At 67.1% G+C, this 15654-nt stretch overlaps 1 protein-coding gene across 1 annotated transcript; it reads right to left on the reverse strand.

Annotated features, from left to right (window-relative positions):
* Positions 1–295: 295 nt before the first annotated feature.
* Positions 296–13640, reverse strand: ZFTRAF1 (zinc finger TRAF-type containing 1). Its single transcript, XM_069956875.1, has 4 exons — positions 13295–13640; positions 8106–8344; positions 4397–4608; positions 296–2767 (listed from the first exon to the last, which is right to left on the reverse strand). The coding sequence occupies exons 1-4, from the start codon at positions 13538–13540 to the stop codon at positions 2376–2378; spliced, it is 1089 nt and encodes a 362-aa protein (XP_069812976.1). The 5' UTR covers positions 13541–13640; the 3' UTR covers positions 296–2375.
* Between the last annotated feature and the right edge of the window lie 2014 nt (positions 13641–15654).

Consider the following 15654-nt stretch of genomic DNA (forward strand, 5'->3'; position numbering starts at 1 on the left):
TCTCAGAGTCTATGAGATATACAGTTGGTGTGTGTATATATATATGCCCCCCCCCCCAGTCACTAGGATCAGGCTGGAGACGCAGGATTCTGGTCCTCCGTTACAGCTTATCAGGGTCTGTGAGATACCTAGCCTATGTCAGTAGGATCATTCTGGACCTAGGGGAAACACGTCCCCCTCATACAGGGCTATATGATCCTTGTCCTCCTACGAGTCTCTTCTTTGAGGGTCTACAAGATCTTAAGACCCCCATGTCACTAGGCTCAGGCTGGACACAGACAACATGACAGCAGCCTGTGGTTTGCAGGAACCATTTTTATTTATCAGCCAAAAATAAAATTAAATAAAACATCCTCGGCCCTGAGCCCGAAATACTGCTCACCGATGTCCACACTGTCCGGCCCAGGGATATTTATATTCACAGCTAATAAAAACTAACAGGATGAGGCTCTAGGAGCAAGGCAGTGTGATTATAGACTGACAGCAAAGGAAACATGGCCGCCACCTGCACAGAGCAAACACACAAGGCTGACAACAGCTCTGACCAGGAAGTGGTGATATAGGATATGTCCCTGCAGGGGTTAACTCACCATGTGGCCCCCCCATTATTACATCTACCAGACGGCTACTGTCACCTCCACGCCTTATCCACATTCTCTCCACCAACTCCTCTGACTGATCTCGGGACGCGAGCCACCAGCTCCTCTGACTGATCTCGGGACGCGAGCCACCAGCTCCTCTGACTGATCTCGGGACGCGAGCCACCAGCTCCTCTGACTGATCTCGGGACGCGAGCCACCAGCTCCTCTGACTGATCTCGGGACGCGAGCCATCAACTTCTCTGACTGATCTCGGGACGCGAGCCACCAGCTCCTCTGACTGATCTCGGGACGCGAGCCACCAGCTCCTCTGACTGATCTCGGGACGCGAGCCATCAACTTCTCTGACTGATCTCGGGACGAGAGCCACCAGCTCCTCTGACTGATCTCGGGACGAGAGCCACCAGCTCCTCTGACTGATCTCGGGACGCGAGCCACCAGCTCCTCTGACTGATCTCGGGACGCGAGCCACCAGCTCCTCTGACTGATCTCGGGACGCGAGCCACCAGCTCCTCTGACTGATCTCGGGACGCGAGCCACCAGCTCCTCTGACTGATCTCGGGACGCGAGCCACCAGCTCCTCTGACTGATCTCGGGACGCGAGCCACCAGCTCCTCTGACTGATCTCGGGACGCGAGCCACCAGCTCCTCTGACTGATCTCGGGACGAGAGCCACCAGCTCCTCGGACTGATCTCGGGACGCGAGCCACCAGCTCCTCTGACTGATCTCGGGACGCGAGCCACCAGCTCCTCTGACTGATCTCGGGACGCGAGCCACCAGCTCCTCTGACTGATCTCGGGACGCGAGCCACCAGCTCCTCTGACTGATCTCGGGACGCGAGCCACCAGCTCCTCTGACTGATCTCGGGACGCGAGCCACCAGCTCCTCTGACTGATCTCGGGACGAGAGCCACCAGCTCCTCTGACTGATCTCGGGACGCGAGCCACCAGCTCCTCTGACTGATCTCGGGACGCGAGCCACCAGCTCCTCTGACTGATCTCGGGACGCGAGCCACCAGCTCCTCTGACTGATCTCGGGACGCGAGCCACCAGCTCCTCTGACTGATCTCGGGATGTGACATCCTATGTAGTGAATAAGGGGATAGAGTCTGGCAAGTGGAGGGAAACCATTGCCATGCAGATCAGAGGCACCAAATGCTACAACAAAGGCTCCTGCCTAGAGGACTAACTGCAGGGGAGTATAGAGAGTCTCTTTCTATAGTACTAGTCACAGGACCTCTCTGCTGGCATCCACCCTGGTCACAGTATAGAGCTAAGGTTACAGCACATGTGTGATATGAATGGTGCCCTCTAGTGGAGGCATCTCCTGCCGGGATGCCTGTCCTGCCTCAGCCACCCACTACCCATGCTTTGCCTAGAACAAAATAAATTAAAAGGGAGCTTGACATAAATGAGGACCGAGCTGCAGCTGGGATGGAAACTGATAGAAGCGGCAGGCCCCATCGACATGAAGACTGATGGTGGCAGCAATTCCTCTCCATCCCCCATCACAGGGAAGACGGAGAACTAACACTTTAAACCCAGAAATACTGATACCAGCCATGGAAAAAAAACAGAAAGAAAGATGAATAACGGGAGTGCTGGAGGGAAACGTAACCAATGGGGCCACAAAGGGCAGACCGCAGGCTCCAGCAGACACATGCAAACTACAAAGGAAGTAAAAGCAAACTAAGAAAAACAGAAACCCCTCCCCGACCACCCATGTGCCACCAGCGGGGAAGGGGGTCTAGGGCACGAGGCTGAGGTAAGGATGGTTCACTTCTGGATCTGGAATATAAAGAGCCGGAGGTTGATGTTCTTGGCGGCTAGCAGTTTGTTACATTCCACGGAGTCTATGATGGGCAGGGGCACGTACTCCGTCTCGTTGTTCTCATTGGTGAACACAAAGTGGTAGATGACCGGGTGGATCTTCACGTCATCATAGGGGCCTTTCAGCAGCAGGAACGAGCACTCCATGGGGGAGTTGATCTTGCTTTTTAGGATGAGCTGGAAGGAGAGGGTTCGCTTGCACGACAAGTTGGGGTTCCTCTCCGAGTCGTTGACACGGGCCTTCAGCACCCAGGTCTGGTTGAGCACGGTGAAGCGTGGAGTCTCATAATACAGGCGGGTGATGAAGTCATCTGTTCTGTAAGGTCGGAACTGGACCTCTGTGACAGAAGTAGAGAGGAGAATAAAAGGAAGAGAGAAGAACAAAATTACCTGGTGCAGGGATTTACGGCACATTCCCCCGACTACACCATGTTACCTGTTACCGTTGAAGGATCGGCGGTGGTTTCTGCACTGCCCTGCCTCATAAAAGGGGAAAGGGAGATGAATGCACTAAGCATATAGGCAAAACACAAGCAGTACATTGTGTGTGAGCGGCGTATGGTACAGACAGGGTAAGGAAACATAAGTGTGTGTCCTCCGGCCGTACACCAAGTCTAGAGCACAGAAGGCTTCAGCATCCATTGGGGGAGGCATTGGTATACAGCCCATAACATGCCCCCCCACCCCACTCCCCACATCTTCCTCCGGTCACAGAGGCCACTCGAGGTTTATGGCATGTTGGTGGTGAAAATTACATCTTGACACAGAGTTTTTTTTAAGAACACACGGACAGGTCCATTTCAGATAAAGCAAATTTATTCCAACCAGAAGGCGGTACAGAGCTAGAGAAGTCACAATAATGAGAGTCCGAGCTGGAGGAGGCAGCTACAGCCCTCCTCCTACATACAAGTCCATTCCGCTGGAGGAGGAGGCAATGTTACAAGGTTATTGCAAGAGCAAACAGTGTAAACATGTGCTAGAAAGATGGCACTGACACTTACCTGATGGCCACCGACCTAACCCCCCATCAGTAGCACCAGGAGTGCTGAGAAACCTCTAGGCGAGGACAAAACCCCAGTGCCGAAAGCCCCGGACCAGAGAGAAGGAATAGGAGACACCCCCATAGAAAGGACAGCAGGAAGACGGCATAGTACAGGGGGCTCACCACTATTACTGCCCCCCATCCCAACTGGATACAGCAGTACCTACCTAGGGAACAGAGCAGCCCCGAGGACCACCACTCTGCCCCATCCCTGACAGGCTGTGTCCAATGCTCACCACACAGCTATCCCGGGAGCCCCTTACTGTAGCTTCTCTTGGGTGGTGAGCGGCAGTCCGATAGAAGCTAGGTGCCCACTTCTGTGTTGCCTTGTGTTATGCACAGACTACATTCTCCGGCTGTAGGGTTCAACCACAATACAATGGAGCAGCCTTACCTCCCACCAGACCAAAGCTGAAACACATCCTCAATCCGAACGGCCTGACTTGGTGACAGGGGTAGGATAACCCAGGGAAGCATTGCCTGCATATGTGGGGCCCAGTGCTGCTTATACATAGGGGCTTCTCTTCATCATCATCTTCTGATCCTTGTCCTCAACATCACAGAAAGACAATGGAGACGTGCTCGACAACTACAGTGCGCACGGAGGATGTACACAGTGCCAGCAAGGAGACCGTTACCTCAAGGGTCACGTCATAAAGATCAGCAGCTGAATCTGAGTGACAGCTGCCCCTCTTCATGTCCTTGGTGACACTTACCCTACAACAAAACCTGACGCTGGACGCTGGACTACCACATGGTACCCAGGCTCTTCGCAGGCTCTGCCGCACAGTGACACTTAGATCCTTAGCGATACCTACAAAGCAGAAGAGTGACATGCGCAAAGAACACGTGTGTGTCATCGGCTCGGGGGCAGCCGCACGTGTGACTGAGAACATCCATGCAGCCGCCCTGCCTAACACCTTACCTGTGTATCCAATCTTCTCAAAGCTAAGCAGGCCAAAGATGCTGTTATACAACTGCATCTCCTTCTTGTGGGACTGGTCCATCTCGTCCAGGATCTCCATGAGCTCGTTCCCGGTCTTGGTAGGATGGCAGCACTCGGACTCATGCACGGTCAGCTCGTGGTACGGGCCCTGCCACGGGCAGCCAATCCTCTTGTATTTACACTGTGTTACACTAAGGAGAGACAAAGTGACAAATCATTCAGGATAACAGGGGTTCACATAGTAACTGGGCCCTGATGCGGGATCTGAACATATAACCATATGCTACAGCTAAGAGAGGGAGCCTCCCATCCACAAGATGGCGCAGCACCGCTCATTGTGCAGATACAACGACCCTGTGTGCCCATGTGTACCCAACCATCCAGACTGAACTACACCAGGCACGCTCCAGAACCCCCCCGTGCCCTCCCCTCTGGGGCCCTCACTGTCCCCGCGCCATCCCCTCTGGGGCCCTCACAGTCCCCGCCCCCTGTCCTCGGGGGCCCTCACAGTCCCCGCCCCCTCCCCTCTGGGGCCCTCACAGTCCCCGCCCCCTCCCCTCTGGGGCCCTCACAGTCCCCGCCCCCTCCCCTCTGGGGCCCTCACAGTCCCCCTCCCCTCTGGGGCTCTCGCAGTCCCCGCCCCCTCCCCTCTGGGGCCCTCGCAGTCCCCGCGCCCTCCCCTCTGGGGCCCTCGCAGTCCCCGCCCCTCTGGGGCCCTCACAGTCCCCGCCCCTCTGGGGCTCTCACAGTCCCCGCCCCCTCCCCTCTGGGGCTCTCACAGTCCCCGCCCCCTCCCCTCTGGGGCTCTCACAGTCCCCGCCCCCTCCCCTCTGGGGCCCTCACAGTCCCCGCCCCCTCCCCTCTGGGGCCCTCACAGTCCCCGCCCCCTCCCCTCTGGGGCCCTCACAGTCCCCGCCCCCTCCCCTCTGGGGCCCTCACAGTCCCCGCCCCCTCCCCTCTGGGGCCCTCACAGTCCCCGCCCCCTCCCCTCTGGGGCCCTCACAGTCCCCGCCCCCTCCCCTCTGGGGCCCTCACAGTCCCCGCCCCCTCCCCTCTGGGGCCCTCACAGTCCCCGCCCCCTCCCCTCTGGGGCCCTCACAGTCCCCCTCCCCTCTGGGGCCCTCACAGTCCCCCTCCCCTCTGGGGCCCTCACAGTCCCCCTCCCCTCTGGGGCCCTCACAGTCCCCCTCCCCTCTGGGGCCCTCACAGTCCCCCTCCCCTCTGGGGCCCTCACAGTCCCCCTCCCCTCTGGGGCCCTCACAGTCCCCCTCCCCTCTGGGGCCCTCACAGTCCCCCTCCCCTCTGGGGCCCTCACAGTCCCCCTCCCCTCTGGGGCCCTCACAGTCCCCCTCCCCTCTGGGGCCCTCACAGTCCCCCTCCCCTCTGGGGCCCTCACAGTCCCCCTCCCCTCTGGGGCCCTCACAGTCCCCCTCCCCTCTGGGGCCCTCACAGTCCCCCTCCCCTCTGGGGCCCTCACAGTCCCCCTCCCCTCCGGGGCCCTCACAGTCCCCCTCCCCTCCGGGGCCCTCACAGTCCCCCTCCCCTCCGGGGCCCTCACAGTCCCCCTCCCCTCCCCTCTGGGGCCCTCACAGTCCCCCTCCCCTCCCCTCTGGGGCCCTCACAGTCCCCCTCCCCTCTGGGGCCCTCACAGTCCCCCTCCCCTCTGGGGCTCTCACAGTCCCCGCCCCCTCCCCTCTGGGGCCCTCACAGTCCCCGCCCCCTCCCCTCTGGGGCCCTCACAGTCCCCGCCCCCTCCCCTCTGGGGCCCTCACAGTCCCCCTTCCCTCTGGGGCTCTCGCAGTCCCCGCCCCCTCCCCTCTGGGGCCCTCGCAGTTCCCGCCCCTCTGGGGCCCTCACAGTCCCCGCCCCTCTGGGGCCCTCACAGTCCCCGCCCCTCTGGGGCCCTCACAGTCCCCGCCCCTCTGGGGCCCTCACAGTCCCGCCCCCTCCCCTCTGGGGCCCTCACAGTCCCCTCCCCTCTGGGGCCCTCACAGTCCCCCTCCCCTCCCCTCTGGGGCCCTCACAGTCCCCCTCCCCTCTGGGGCCCTCACAGTCCCCCTCCCCTCTGGGGCTCTCACAGTCCCCGCCCCCTCCCCTCTGGGGCTCTCACAGTCCCCGCCCCCTCCCCTCTGGGGCCCTCACAGTCCCCGCCCCCTCCCCTCTGGGGCCCTCACAGTCCCCGCCCCCTCCCCTCTGGGGCCCTCACAGTCCCCGCCCCCTCCCCTCTGGGGCCCTCACAGTCCCCGCACTTCTCCCACGAGTTTTGAAAACAAACACTGCGGTTGAGCCAAAGCCAGATATGGAAGTGAAAGCAAAGTGGAGTCCTATCATTCTGAGCTGGACAGGCACAGAGTGACAGCTAGACAGGCCGTCATGTGCAGCACTGACAGCAGCTAGACAGGTGCAGAGTGACTGTCATGTGCAGCACTGACAGCAGCTACAGGTGCAGAGTGACTGTCATGTGCAGCACTGACAGCAGCTAGACAGGTGCAGAGTGACTCATGTGCAGCACTGACAGCAGCTAGACAGGTGCAGAGTGACCGTCATGTGCAGCACTGACAGCAGCTAGACAGGTGCAGTGACCGTCATGTGCAAAAACAGGACCAGCAGATGTCCAATCTAGATGCTGCAGGGAATACAAAAGGCTTTTCTGCTAATACAACTTAGTTATCAGACGAGCAGGGACCATCAGTAGGGATCAGTGATCTGCTACACATCAGCTCCGCAGCCCCATACACAGTAGGGATCAGTGATCTGCTACACATCAGCTCCGCAGCCCCATACACAGTAGGGATCAGTGATCTGCTACACATCAGCTCCGCAGCCCCATACACAGTAGGGATCAGTGATCTGCTACACATCAGCTCCGCAGCCCCATACACAGTAGGGATCAGAGATCTGTTATACACATCAGCTCCGCAGCCCCATACAAAGTAGGGATCAGTGATCTGCTACACATCAGCTCCGCAGCCCCATACACAGTAGGGATCAGAGATCTGCTACACATCAGCTCCGCAGCCCCATACACAGTAGGGATCAGAGATCTGCTACACATCAGCTCCGCAGCCCCATACACAGTAGGGATCAGTGATCTGCTACACATCAGCTCCGCAGCCCCATACACAGTAGGGATCAGAGATCTGTTATATACATCAGCTCCGCAGCCCCATACACAGTAGGGATCAGAGATCTGTTATATACATCAGCTCCGCAGCCCCATACACAGTAGGGATCAGTGATATGTATACAGGACCATCATTGTCTTCTCCTCCTCAGGCTTTGGCTCAGAACTTGTTATTTCCCAGACATCTGCTGCGTGTAGCACCAACCTTCCAGTGTTTTGGAGAGGGGTGTGTGGCTGCAGATGTTGTAAACTGGAACAACCTACCTCCCCTCCCCCGGCCCGTGGTTGGCCCCTTCTCCCCTCCCCAGGCCCGTGGTTGGCCCCTTCTCCCCTCCCCAGGCCCGTGGTTGGCCCCTTCTCCCCTCCCCAGGCCCGTGGTTGGCCCCTTCTCCCCTCCCCAGGCCCGTGGTTGGCCCCTTCTCCCCTACCCAGGCCCGTGGTTGGCCCCTTCTCCCCTCCCCAGGCCCGTGGTTGCTCCCCCCTCCCCTCCCCAGGCCCGTGGTTGCGCCCCCCTCCCCTCCCCAGGCCGTGGTTGGCCCCCCATCCTTCTTCCTGGGCTCGTACCGGTCCTGGCACTCCTCCTTCTTATGTCTGTCCAGCAGCGAGCGGGGGAAGGCTTTCATGCAGAAGCCGCACTCAGAGGGCAGCTCGCTCACCGCCTTCTCCACCGCCAGGTTACGGCAGCACAGGCTCTTGCTGATCTCACAGCGACAGTTCGGACATGTTGCCTGCTCTTCCTTAAGCCGGGCGTCCGCCAGGAGGTGAATGAAGCACCCGGCGCACATAAGGTGTCCATTGGTGCACTGCGGAGAAGGTAAATCACAGGGAGGTCAAAGGAGGAGGGGGACACAGGGCTGGGGGGAGGGGGGGGGGGAGAAGGGGACACAAAGGCTGCGGGGGGGGGAGGGGTACACAGAGCTGCGGGGGGGGAGGGGGACACAGGGCTGCGGGGGGGGACACAGGGCTGCGGGGGGGGCACAGGGCTGCGGGGGGGGCACAGGGCTGCGGGGGGGCACAGGGCTGCGGGGGGGCACAGGGCTGCGGGGGGGGGCACAGGGCTGCGGGGGGGGGGCACAGGGCTGCGGGGGGGGGGGGCACAGGGCTGCGGGGGGGGGACACAGGGCTGCGGGGGGGGGGACACAGAGCTGCGGGGGGGGGACACAGGGCTGCGGGGGGGGGACACAGGGCTGCGGGGGGGGGGACACAGGGCTGCGGGGGGGGGGACACAGGGCTGCGGGGGGGGGGGACACAGGGCTGCGGGGGGGGGGACACAGGGCTGCGGGGGGGGGGACACAAAGCTGCGGGGGGGGGGACACAAAGCTGCGGGGGGGGACACAAAGCTGCGGGGGGGGGACACAGGGCTGCGGGGGGGGGGGACACAGGGCTGCGGGGGGGGGGGGACACAGGGCTGCGGGGGGGGGGGACACAGGGCTGCGGGGGGGGGGACACAGGGCTGCGGGGGGGGGGACACAGGGCTGCGGGGGGGGACACAGGGCTGCGGGGGGGGGACACAGGGCTGCGGGGGGGGGGACACAGGGCTGCGGGGGGGGGACACAGGGCTGCGGGGGGGGGACACAGGGCTGCGGGGGGGGGACACAGGGCTGCGGGGGGGGGGACACAGGGCTGCGGGGGGGGGGGGACACAGGGCTGCGGGGGGGGGGACACAGGGCTGCGGGGGGGGGGGACACAGGGCTGCGGGGGGGGGGACACAGGGCTGCGGGGGGGGGACACAGGGCTGCGGGGGGGGACACAGGGCTGCGGGGGGGGACACAGGGCTGCGGGGGGGGGGACACAGGGCTGCGGGGGGGGGACACAGGGCTGCGGGGGGGGGGACACAGGGCTGCGGGGGGGGGACACAGGGCTGCGGGGGGGGGACACAGGGCTGCGGGGGGGGGACACAGGGCTGCGGGGGGGGGGGACACAGGGCTGCGGGGGGGGGGACACAGGGCTGCGGGGGGGGGGAGGGAGGGGGGACACAGGGCTGCGGGGGGGTGGGACACAGGGCTGCGGGGGGGGGACACAGGGCTGCGGGGGGGGACACAGGGCTGCGGGGGGGACACAGGGCTGCGGGGGGGGACACAGGGCTGCGGGGGGGGGACACAGGGCTGCGGGGGGGAAACAGGGCTGGGGGGGGACACAGGGCTGCGGGGGGGGACACAGGGCTGCGGGGGGGGACACAGGGCTGCGGGGGGGGACACAGGGCTGCGGGGGGGGGACCACAGGGCGCGGGGGGGGGACACAGGGCTGCGGGGGGGGGACCACAGTGGCTGCGGGGGGGGGGGACACAGGGCTGCGGGGGGGGGGGACACAGGGCTGCGGGGCGTGGGGGGGGGGGGGTGACCACAGGGCTGCGGGGGGAGGGGACACAGGGCTGGCGGGGGGGGGACCACAGGGCTGCGTGGTGGACACAGGGCTGCGGGGGGGACAACAGGGCTGCGGGGGGGGACACAGGGCTGCGGGGGGGACACAGGGCTGCGGGGGGGGACACAGGGCTGCGGGGGGGGACACAGGGCTGCGGGGGGGGGACACAGGGCTGCGGGGGGGGACACAGGGCTGCGGGGGGGGACACAGGGCTGCGGGGGGGGACACAGGGGCTGCGGGGGGAGGGACACAGGGCTGCGGGGGGGGACACAGGGCTGCGGGGGGGGACACAGGGCTGCGGGGGGGGGACACAGGGCTGCGGGGGGGACACAGGGCTGCGGGGGGGGACACAGGGCTGCGGGGGGGGACACAGGGCTGCGGGGGGGGACACAGGGCTGCGGGGGGGGACACAGGGCTGCGGGGGGGGGACACAGGGCTGCGGGGGGGGACACAGGGCTGCGGGGGGGGACACAGGGCTGCGGGGGGGACACAGGGCTGCGGGGGGGACACAGGGCTGCGGGGGGGGACACAGGCTGCGGGGGGGGACCAGGCCTGCGGGTGGGGGAACACCAGGGCTGCGGGGGGGGACACAGGGCTGCGGGGGGGGACACAGGGCTGCGGGGGGGGACACAGGGCTGCGGGGGGGGACACAGGGCTGCGGGGGGGGACACAGGGCTGCGGGGGGGGACACAGGGCTGCGGGGGGGGACACAGGGCTGCGGGGGGGGACACAGGGCTGCGGGGGGGGACACAGGGCTGCGGGGGGGGACACAGGGCTGCGGGGGGGGACACAGGGCTGCGGGGGGGGACACAGGGCTGCGGGGGGGGACACAGGGCTGCGGGGGGGGACACAGGGCTGCGGGGGGGGACACAGGGCTGCGGGGGGGGACACAGGGCTGCGGGGGGGGACACAGGGCTGCGGGGGGGGACACAGGGCTGCGGGGGGGGACACAGGGCTGCGGGGGGGACACAGGGCTGCGGGGGGGGACACAGGGCTGCGGGGGGGGACACAGGGCTGCGGGGGGGGACACAGGGCTGCGGGGGGGGACACAGGGCTGCGGGGGGGACACAGGGCTGCGGGGGGGGACACAGGGCTGCGGGGGGGGACACAGGGCTGCGGGGGGGGACACAGGGCTGCGGGGGGGGACACAGGGCTGCGGGGGGGGACACAGGGCTGCGGGGGGGACACAGGGCTGCGGGGGGGACACAGGGCTGCGGGGGGGGACACAGGGCTGCGGGGGGGACACAGGGCTGCGGGGGGGGACACAGGGCTGCGGGGGGGGACACAGGGCTGCGGGGGGGACACAGGGCTGCGGGGGGGGACACAGGGCTGCGGGGGGGACCACAGGGCTGCGGGGGGGGACACAGGGCTGCGGGGGGGACACAGGGCTGCGGGGGGGACACAGGGCTGCGGGGGGGACACAGGGCTGCGGGGGGGACACAGGGCTGCGGGGGGGGGACACAGGGCTGCGGGGGGGGGACACAGGGCTGCGGGGGGGACACAGGCCTGCGGGGGGGACACAGGGCTGCGGGGGGGACACAGGGCTGCGGGGGGGACACAGGGCTGCGGGGGGGGACACAGGGCTGCGGGGGGGACACAGGGCTGCGGGGGGGGACACAGGGCTGCGGGGGGGGACACAGGGCTGCGGGGGGGGACACAGGGCTGCGGGGGGGACACAGGGCTGACGGGGGGACGACACAGGGCTGCGGGGGGGGAGGCACAGGGCTGCGGGGGGGGGGACACAGGGCTGCGGGGGGGGGGGGGACACAGGGCTGCGGGGGGGGGGGACACAGGGCTGCGGGGGGGGACACAGGGCTGCGGGGGGGGACACAGGGCTGCGGGGGGGGACACAGGGCTGCGGGGGGGGACACAGGGCTGCGGGGGGGGACACAGGGCTGCGGGGGGGGACACAGGGCTGCGGGGGGGGGGACACAGGGCTGCGGGGGGGGGGACACAGGGCTGCGGGGGGGGGGACACAGGGCTGCGGGGGGGGGGGACACAGGGCTGCGGGGGGGGGGACACAGGGCTGCGGGGGGGGGGACACAGGGCTGCGGGGGGGGGGACACAGGGCTGCGGGGGGGGGGACACAGGGCTGCGGGGGGGGGGACACAGGGCTGCGGGGGGGGGGGACACAGGGCTGCGGGGGGGGGACACAGGGCTGCGGGGGGGGGACACAGGGCTGCGGGGGGGGGGACACAGGGCTGCGGGGGGGGGGACACAGGGCTGCGGGGGGGGGACACAGGGCTGCGGGGGGGGGGGACACAGGGCTGCGGGGGGGGGACACAGGGCTGCGGGGGGGGGACACAGGGCTGCGGGGGGGGGGACACAGGGCTGCGGGGGGGGGACACAGGGCTGCGGGGGGGGGGACACAGGGCTGCGGGGGGGGGGGACACAGGGCTGCGGGGGAGGGGGGAGACAGGGCTGCGGGGGAGGGGGAGACAGGGCTGCGGGGGAGGGGGGGACACAGGGCTGCGGGGGGAGGGGGGACACAGGGCTGCGGGGGGGGGGGACACAGGGCTGCGGGGGGGGGGACACAGGGCTGCGGGGGGGGGGACACAGGGCTGCGGGGGGGGGTGACACAGGGCTGCGGGGGGGGGGGGACACAGGGCTGCGGGGGGGGGGGACACAGGGCTGCGGGGGGGGGGACACAGGGCTGCGGGGGGGGGACACAGGGCTGCGGGGGGGGGGACACAGGGCTGCGGGGGGGGGGACACAGGGCTGCGGGGGGGGGGACACAGGGCTGCGGGGGGGGGACACAGGGCTGCGGGGGGGGGGACACAGGGCTGCGGGGGGGGGGACACAGGGCTGCGGGGGGGGGACACAGGGCTGCGGGGGGGGGGACACAGGGCTGCGGGGGGGGGACACAGGGCTGCGGGGGGGGGGACACAGGGCTGCGGGGGGGGGGGGACACAGGGCTGCGGGGGGGGGGGACACAGGGCTGCGGGGGGGGGGGACACAGGGCTGCGGGGGGGGGGGACACAGGGCTGCGGGGGGGGGGACACAGGGCTGCGGGGGGGGGGGACACAGGGCTGCGGGGGGGGGGACACAGGGCTGCGGGGGGGGGGACACAGGGCTGCGGGGGGGGGGGACACAGGGCTGCGGGGGGGGGGGGACACAGGGCTGCGGGGGGGGGACACAGGGCTGCGGGGGGGGGACACAGGGCTGCGGGGGGAGGGGAGACAGGGCTGCGGGGGGAGGGGGGGACACAGGGCTGGGGGGAGGGGGGGACACAGGGCTGGGGGGAGGGGGGGACACAGGGCTGGGGGGAGGGGGGGACACAGGGCTGCGGGGGGGACACAGGGCTGCGGGGGGGAGGGGGGGACACAGGGCTGCGGGGGTGGGGGGGGGGACACAGGGCTGCGGGGGGCGGGACACTTTCGGGCCCCCCTCACCTGGTAGACCGAGGCTTTGGGCAGGTCCAGGCACACCGTGCAGCACAGCACCGAGTACAGCCGCTCCTCCAGCCGGACGCTCCCGGGCTCGGCCTCCACCCGCAGCCGCTTCTTGGGCGGCCAGTCCTGGTCCTGCTCGGGCGGTAGAAGGAGAAGCCTGGCCGGTCCCACTCCGCCCGGGAGATCCTCCTGCTCGGCCGAGGAAGATGAGGCCATGGCCCCCGACTCCTCCCGCTCCTCGGACATGTCCGCTCCGCCGACTCACGCCGCCATCTTTGTTTTCCTTCGTCCTCTCCGCATAGCGCCCCTCCCCCTTCCTGACGTCATCTGACATGTGATCGGCACCCAGGCGCCATATTTACTAGAGGCAACAGACCAGTCTATGTGATCGGGCAGAATATAGAAGACCTCAGGCCGCCCACTCCTCCCACCTGTACCGCCCCTACTCCTCCCACCTGTACCGCCCCCTACTCCTCCCACCTGTACCGCCCCCTACTCCTCCTCCTCCCACCTGTACCGCCCCCTACTCCTCCCACCTGTACCGCCCCCTACTCCTCCTCCTCCCACCTGTACCGCCCCCTACTCCTCCCACCTGTACCGCCCCCTACTCCTCCTCCTCCCACCTGTACCGCCCCCTACTCCTCCCACCTGTACCGCCCCCTACTCCTCCCACCTGTACCGCCCCCTACTCCTCCTCCTCCCACCTGTACCGCCCCCTCCTCCTCCTCCTCCCACCTGTACCGCCGCCCACTCCTCCTCCTCCCACCTGTACCGCCCCCTACTCCTCCTCCCACCTGTACCGCCCCCTACTCCTCCCACCTGTACCGCCCCCTACTCCTCCCACCTGTACCACCCCCTACTCCTCCTCCTCCCACCTGTACCGCCCCCTACTCCTCCTCCTCCCACCTGTACCGCCGCCCACTCCTCCCACCTGTACCACCCCCTACTCCTCCTCCTCCCACCTGTACCGCCCCCTACTCCTCCCCCTCCCACCTGTACCGCCCCCTACTCCTCCTCCTCCCACCTGTACCGCCCCCTACTCCTCCTCCTCCCACCTGTACCGCCCCCTACTCCTCCTCCTCCCACCTGTACCGCCCCCTACTCCTCCTCCTCCCACCTGTACCGCCCCCTACTCCTCCTCCTCCCACCTGTACCGCCCCCTACTCCTCCTCCTCCTACCTGTACCGCCCCCTACTCCTCCTCCTCCCACCTGTAGGGCCCCTACTCCTCCCACCTGTACCGCCCCCTACTCCTCCTCCTCCCACCTGTACCGCCCCTACTCCTCCCACCTGTACCGCCCCCTACTCCTCCTCCTCCCACCTGTACCGCCCCCTACTCCTCCTCCCACCTGTACCGCCCCCTACTCCTCCCACCTGTACCGCCCCCTACTCCTCCTCCTCCCACCTGTACCGCCGCCCACTCCTCCCACCTGTACCTCCCCCTACTCCTCCTCCTCCCACCTGTACCGCCCCCTACTCCTCCTCCTCCCACCTGTACCGCCCCCTACTCCTCCTCCTCCCACCTGTACCGCCCCCTACTCCTCCTCCTCCCACCTGTACCGCCCCCTACTCCTCCCACCTGTAGGGCCCCTACTCCTCCCACCTGTACCGCCCCCTACTCCTCCTCCCACCTGTACCGCCCCCTACTCCTCCCACCTGTACCGCCCCCTACTCCTCCTCCTCCCACCTGTACCGCCCCCTACTCCTCCTCCTCCCACCTGTACGGCCCCTACTCCTCCCACCTGTACCGCCCCCTATTCCTCCCACCTGTACCGCCCCCTACTCCTCCTCCTCCCACCTGTACCACCCCCTATTCCTCCCACCTGTACCGCCCCCTACTCCTCCTCCTCCCACCTGTACCACCCCCTACTCCTCCTCCCACCTGTACCGCCCCCTACTCCTCCTCCTCCTTCCACCTGTACCGCACCCTACTCCTCCTCCTCCCACCTGTACCGCCCCCTACTCCTCCTCCTCCCACCTGTACCGCCCCCTACTCCTCCTCCCACCTGTACCGCCCCCTACTCCTCCTCCCACCTGTACCGCCCCCTACTCCTCCTCCCACCTGTACCGCCCCCTACTCCTCCTCCTCCTCCCACCTGTACCGCCCCCTCCTCCTCCTCCTCCCACCTGTACCGCCCCCTACTCCTCCCACCTGTACCGCCCCCTACTCCTCCCACCTGTACCGCCCCCTACTCCTCCTCCTCCTCCCACCTGTACCGCCCCCTACTCCTCCTCCTCCCACCTGTACCGCCCCCTACTCCTCCTCCTCCCACCTGTACCGCCCCCTACTCCTCCCACCTGTACCGCCCCCTACTCCTCCCACCTGTACCGCCCCCTACTCCTCTCACCTGTACCGCCCCT

This window comes from Dendropsophus ebraccatus, chromosome 2 (assembly GCF_027789765.1).
Source record: "Dendropsophus ebraccatus isolate aDenEbr1 chromosome 2, aDenEbr1.pat, whole genome shotgun sequence".
Classification (NCBI taxonomy): Eukaryota; Metazoa; Chordata; class Amphibia; order Anura; family Hylidae; genus Dendropsophus; species Dendropsophus ebraccatus.